We start from the raw sequence: 6,113 nt of genomic DNA on the forward strand, positions 1-6,113 counted from the left end.
AAAATCTAAATACTAGGATTAATTTTTATTTTTTTCAATAATTAGTACTCATTAAGGTGTTAGCATTAATGGAAAATGATTAGTCTGTATATAGTAGCAATGATGGATTGAGTATGGGCATGGGTGCACCCATTCTGACTCTCTTCCCTTTTTTGACTGATTTGAGCTGTTGAGGATAACTGCCTATCCCTAGGCCTATGCCTATGCCTGCTAATGGGTCATGAAAGGATAGTAGATGGGATCTGCATGCAGGGCCAAAAAGGAGGAAAAGAAAAAGCTGGGAAAGATTGAGACAGGTTAGTTGGTGGAGAATGACTTAAAGCGAAGCGTTTTTCATGGCATCAGACCTTATCACTTCGTACTAGTCCTGGATGAGAGGCAGGCTCTTGGCTCCCTGTCAAGTAAAAGCCAAAGCCAAAGCCAAGATTCATTCTCCATTATGAAAGTTAAGGCATCGGCTTAGATTTTTCTGCTGGAGTAGTATAGCTGGCGTTGAATAATTTATGAACAGTAAAGGGCTTATGCTACTGATCATTCCCAATCTTAACAGACTGGATCTGATCTTTGAATTTATATATATTCATTGTCCTTCTGAGATCTTTACATACGGTGTCTGTTACATATCTGATGGTTTCACAGTCTGGACATGACATGGCCAGTTAATGCTGTTATTTGGTCTTGTTTCTGAGTGGTTGAGGCAGTTGAACAGTTGATTATATTGAAAAATATATTCGACTTTGAGCTTAGTTTGTTGCATTTTCTGTCCTTTTTATAGCTTTCTGTACTGAGTATTGCATTGGAGTGAAGACATGGCTCTTTGGGATGCGGGCAAGAGAATAGGATCTGGGATAGGCCTGTGCCTGCAGTTTGCTTGTGTACACCCCATGATCTCTCTTGTGCTGTTAGCTGTTGGGGTAGTTGCTGCAATTTACCCTAAGTTTTGCATGAGGGTATTCATGTCACCAGTGGTAATTTACACTGCTATGTTGCTAACTGCACTTTTGAGGACTGGACACCGTCAGCAGCAGGAGAAGTTGTCAAGGAAGAAGAAATCCATAGACATCCAGAATGAAACAGATCATGATGACTCCATGAATGGAGTTTCTGAGGTGACAATGAAGTTTGGAGAGAAAACAGTAACAGAGCTCCTCAGTATTGAAGAGTCTGTTGGTGGGGACAAGATATGGGATATAGATGAAATGGAGAATGGTGAAGATGGTTTGCACAGAGATATTGTGATTACAGAGGAAGGAATGATGTATAGAAGCCAGTTGGATGTGATCATGGAGGATATTGAAGGAGAAAGTGGTACACCATTAAGAGAGAGCGATGATGAAGAAGATGATGATGATGATGATGGTTACATTGATCCTTCTGATCAGGATGATGAAGAAATTGCTGACAGAGGCAAAATTCTTCTCGATGAGTTTTTCTCTCACACATTACAGTCCTCATGGAAAACCTTCCATGATTCTAATTCTTCTGATGATATGGAGAGCTCTTCAGAGTCATCTGTAGAGAATGGTTCCTTGGGAGACTTGGGTCCTCTTGTTTATGAAATCCAAGATCAGCCTGGTGGGTTTGAGGAATTATCCAGAGGCCAACAAAACATGGATGAAGAAGAGTTGAGGGATGAAAATCTGTTTGAGATAGTGAATGTGGGTGATGTCCACTCAGTCTCAGAGGACGATAATTTGATCGAGATTGCTCTTTCTGATCATCAGGGGATCCTGAATCCTCCAGAAGAAGCTGTGAAGCTCATCGATCCGGGCTTTACAGAGGGAAAGGCTGATCACGATCAGGTTCAAATGGGTGGTAATTCAAGTCAACCTGAGGAGGGGAATTTAATTGAGATTGATCTCTCTGCAGCAGCTGATAATTTGGACGTCATGCAAAGTACTGAAATGGAGTCTGGCGATGATCATAAAACTCAAGATCCTGCAGAATCCACATTTCAGGAGCAGACCCAATGTAGCAAACAGGCTGAATTATCATCGTTGTCTGAGAAACATGGAGAAATTCATCAGCCAGAGACCACTGAAATAGAAGATGGCGCAACTTCTCCACCATTAAAACTTCCTCTGGGATCTGAAGCAGCATAGATCAATTCTTTGATGGCCAGAAAATTGAGGTTTCAAAATCTCAGCAACAATATTTTTTTTGGGTGCAACTGGATTCCTGATTTGCAGAAGATAGAATTGAAAACGCTTCCTCGAGTTGCAGGCCGCCATGGTGTCATAGTATATTCCTGATTTTGCAGAAGATAGAATTGAAAACACTTCCTGGAGTTGCAGGCCATGGTGTCATAGTATAGATGTCTATGTGATGAAAATTTTGATCACGGAGTCCCCATGATATCAATTCTTTTAAATGTAATTATGATGGAGCCGAGCTACAGGCTTGGTAGGTCTTGGTTAGAGATTTATGAAAATTTCAGATAAGTACAGAATAAGAATTCTTAATGTGGGCAAAAAATCCGAGATGCATCATAGAGATAAACTGCAAGCCTGAATTTCTGAGAATTCGAATTTCTATTTTGAGAGTTTGTTACTGGAAATCAGTTAAGAAATTAAAGCAATAACTCACTAGAAGAGGAAAGTAGAATTCGAATTTCTGTTTTGAGAGTTTGTTTGTTACTGGAAATCAGTTGAGAAATTAAAGCAGTAACGCACTAGGAGAGGAAAGTAGAATTATCACGGTGCACATGAAGACTGAGCTTTCCACAACTTTGAATGTACTCTTCTTTAAAGGTGGTCAATTTCCACTTTTGTGTGAATTTCAAAGTTACCTCTATGGATTCTATGTTGTCCTCTTTTTTGAATTTAATAACTTTCTGTTATACTTTAGTTTTATTAGTGGAGATATTGGATTCAGATGAACAATATTATGATGATATGGAAACCTTGAATTGAGGGTGTTAATTGAAATTTTTTGTTTTTAATTATTTTATATGATGTGAGTATTTAATTTATGAAAAGAAAAATGGTTTTTTTATAAATATATATATATATATATATATATATATGCACATGACGTGCATGATGTAATGGCTGGGGCGGATGGTTTTCACACCCCCCACCCAAGTTCAAATCCTGCGGGGTTGCAAAAAAACTGATTTTTCCAGAGGAAAAAAGCACATGACGTGCATGATGTAATGGCTGGGGCGGATGGTTTTCACACCCCCCACCCAAGTTCAAAATCCTGCGAGGTTGCAAAAAACTGATTTTTCCAGAGGAAAAAATATATATATATATATATAATATTTAATATTTAATGTCATAGTTCATAACATCTAAATATATTATATTTATATTTATATGTAATGTTTGTTTTTAAATATATTATATTTATATGTATATGCCATGATTGTTTTTAAAGATTATTGAAATATTTGTTTGATCAAAATGGTTTATTTTATATGATGTGAGTATTTATGAAAGGAAAAATGTTTTTTCTTTTTAAATATATATTTATATATAAATTATATTTAATGTTATAGTTCATAAGATCTAAATATATTATATAAATATATATTTATATTTATATGTAATGTTTGTTTTTAAATATATTATATTTATATTTATATTTATATGTCATGTTTGTTTTTAAAGATTATTGAAATATTTGTTTGATCAAAATGGTTTAAGAGTTGCATTTGAGTCATTGTTTTGTTAAATTACTTAAAATTTGTAATTAAATTTATATATAATTATGGTTATATGTATGACAGGTAATGCCGACAAGACTAAAGTTATGATCATTAAATCCAAAAAGATCACTCACGGTAGTTTTGTTTATAATAACCATTGCTTAAAGCACGTTTCTTCTTATAAATATATGGGTATTGACTTTCCTCATCAATTCAATTTGAATTATAGTATTGAGAAAAGGATTATTGGAGGTTGGAAAGCTTATTATGAGTTTGAAAACAATTGTAAAATGATTGATCTTTGCATTTGGAGTAAAAAGAGGTTCCTCTTTGAGACTCTCGTTACCCCTGTTGTCTTATACCGATGTGAAGTTTGGGGTTGCAATATATCCAGAGAGTCTGAGAAAGATTGATATGGTTCAAAAACAATTCTTAACTTACAACCTAAAGATCAAATACTCCCTATCATATCCTCTTGATCGAAGTTGATCTATCCCCCATTGAAATTATGGCTATGTTTAGATATCTTATGTATAAGAAGAAGCTTTACAACATGGAATCCAAGAGGCTCCCAAAAATTGCTTCTAACTCTAGTCAAAACCCACACATTTGCCTCAAGCACGGATGGCATAAGGATGTCCAGTCTTGGCTCAACCATTGGGGGATTAAGGAGGAGATCATTATGGGAAGCAAAGATAGTGTCAAAGATACTATTATCTCCAATGTTAAGGACAAGCTATGGAAGGATGAGGAGTTGGAGGGTAAAAGGAAGCTAAGATACCATAAGAAGGTGATCGACCCCACCTTTAATAACTAGAATTATCTCTCTGTGTTGACCAACACTAAGACAAAAATGAACATCACTAGGATTAAAACTAATTCTCACGAGCTTCAAAGTGAAACCGGGCGGTGGTCTACTCCCAAGGCTCCCTAGAATGACATAATCTGTCAGATTTGCGATACTAAGAAGGTGGAGGATGAAAAGCACTTCCTTTTAGATTGCCCAGCTCTTACTCACATCCACTCTCAATTCCCTAACATCTGCCACACTTCCAATCTTCTTGACTTATTAATCCAACCCAACTATAGCAATCTTGGAGCACTTCTTTCCCTTCTCTTTGATCATAGAAACAAGATTTTGCAGCATCGCTCTTAGATTCTTTTTCTTTTCTTAAGGTCTGATAGGCCGCATTGGTCTTAGTGGACGTTAATCACTATCATCATCATCATAATGATATAATTATTTAATTTATGAAAAAAGAAGTATTTTTTTTTATTAATATATATATATATATATATATATATAAAATAGAATATTTTTGTTTGGCTAAAATCTAGTTTTTTTTAGGCAAGGAAATAGATTAATTGTCTAAGACTTAGAGATATATGGCAAGAGTGGAAGCCTGCCCCTTATGGACCACCAGCTAGTCATTCTAGGTGGCATGGTTTTCCTTGAATAACAATGATGCGTGAGCGTCCGTTAGTGTATGACATCCAATGATGATTGTTCTCACTATTGATTTGTCAAATAAGATATTATATATATATATATATATATATATATATATATATATATATATATATATATATATATGATATTTTAATTTAATAGAACTTAAATATGTTATATTTACATGTAATATTGGTTTTTAGATTATTGAAATCTTTGTTTAATCAAAATTATTTAAGAGTTGCATTTAAATCATGGTAATAAATTGTTGCTTCGAATTATTTTATAATAAATACTTTTTTTTAATCAAAACCAAAATTTAAATTTCGTTTATGTTTGTTATTAATATAAAAATAAATAAATAAATAATACTAAAATTGAATAATAGTTAAATATTGATTGAATTACTAATGGGTGCTTGTATGAAGCTCGTTTACATTTTTTGGTAATCACGATGGTTTTAGGGTGAAGAAAAGTAGCTCGGTCGAGCTATTTGAGGCCTTAAATATTGCTTGATCGAGATCCTATGTAACCTGAGGATATCTAGAGCTCAATCAAGCTAAGGGCTTGATCGAGCTTTCAAATTTCCTACTAGTAGAACTTGGGCATGGTATATTTAAAAAAAGGCTTGATCAAGCCTATAGCTTGATGGAGCCAATGGCTTGATCTAGCCCATTTTTTTAACAAAATTGTTGGCCACGATCTGTGTAGGCCATTTTGCGCAGACCACGGAAATTGAAGCTCGACCTAGAGTATTAGGAGCTCAACCTAGCTGTCCAACAACTCAATTGAGGAGCCAAAAGCTTGACCCAACCACCGAGGAGCCAAATGTCTCAAGATTGAGGTAGGTTTATGGCCTTTTTATGCTCATTCCAGTTTTGTTCTTGCAAATAAAAAAATAAAATTATTTCAAATGAAAATCATCACAAAAACCCACCATATAAAAACCACCAATAAAACCAATGAAAACCACCAAGAAAACCCAGACAACCATATAAAACTAAAATTAAATTA

General features: G+C 34.8%; 1 protein-coding gene across 1 annotated transcript; it reads left to right on the plus strand.

Moving 5' to 3' along the window:
- Nucleotides 1-324: 324 nt before the first annotated feature.
- LOC149208282 (uncharacterized) lies at nt 325-2,422 on the plus strand. The gene has a single exon (XM_089394042.1). The coding sequence runs from the start codon at nt 810-812 to the stop codon at nt 2,100-2,102; it is 1,293 nt and encodes a 430-aa protein (XP_089250168.1). The 5' UTR covers nt 325-809; the 3' UTR covers nt 2,103-2,422.
- The last annotated feature ends 3,691 nt before the right edge of the window (nt 2,423-6,113 follow it).

The sequence above is a fragment of the Pinus tabuliformis genome, chromosome 1_2 (genome assembly GCF_031772625.1).
Source record: "Pinus tabuliformis cultivar Carrire ecotype Pingquan chromosome 1_2, CPIR1, whole genome shotgun sequence".
Classification (NCBI taxonomy): domain Eukaryota; kingdom Viridiplantae; phylum Streptophyta; class Pinopsida; order Pinales; family Pinaceae; genus Pinus; species Pinus tabuliformis.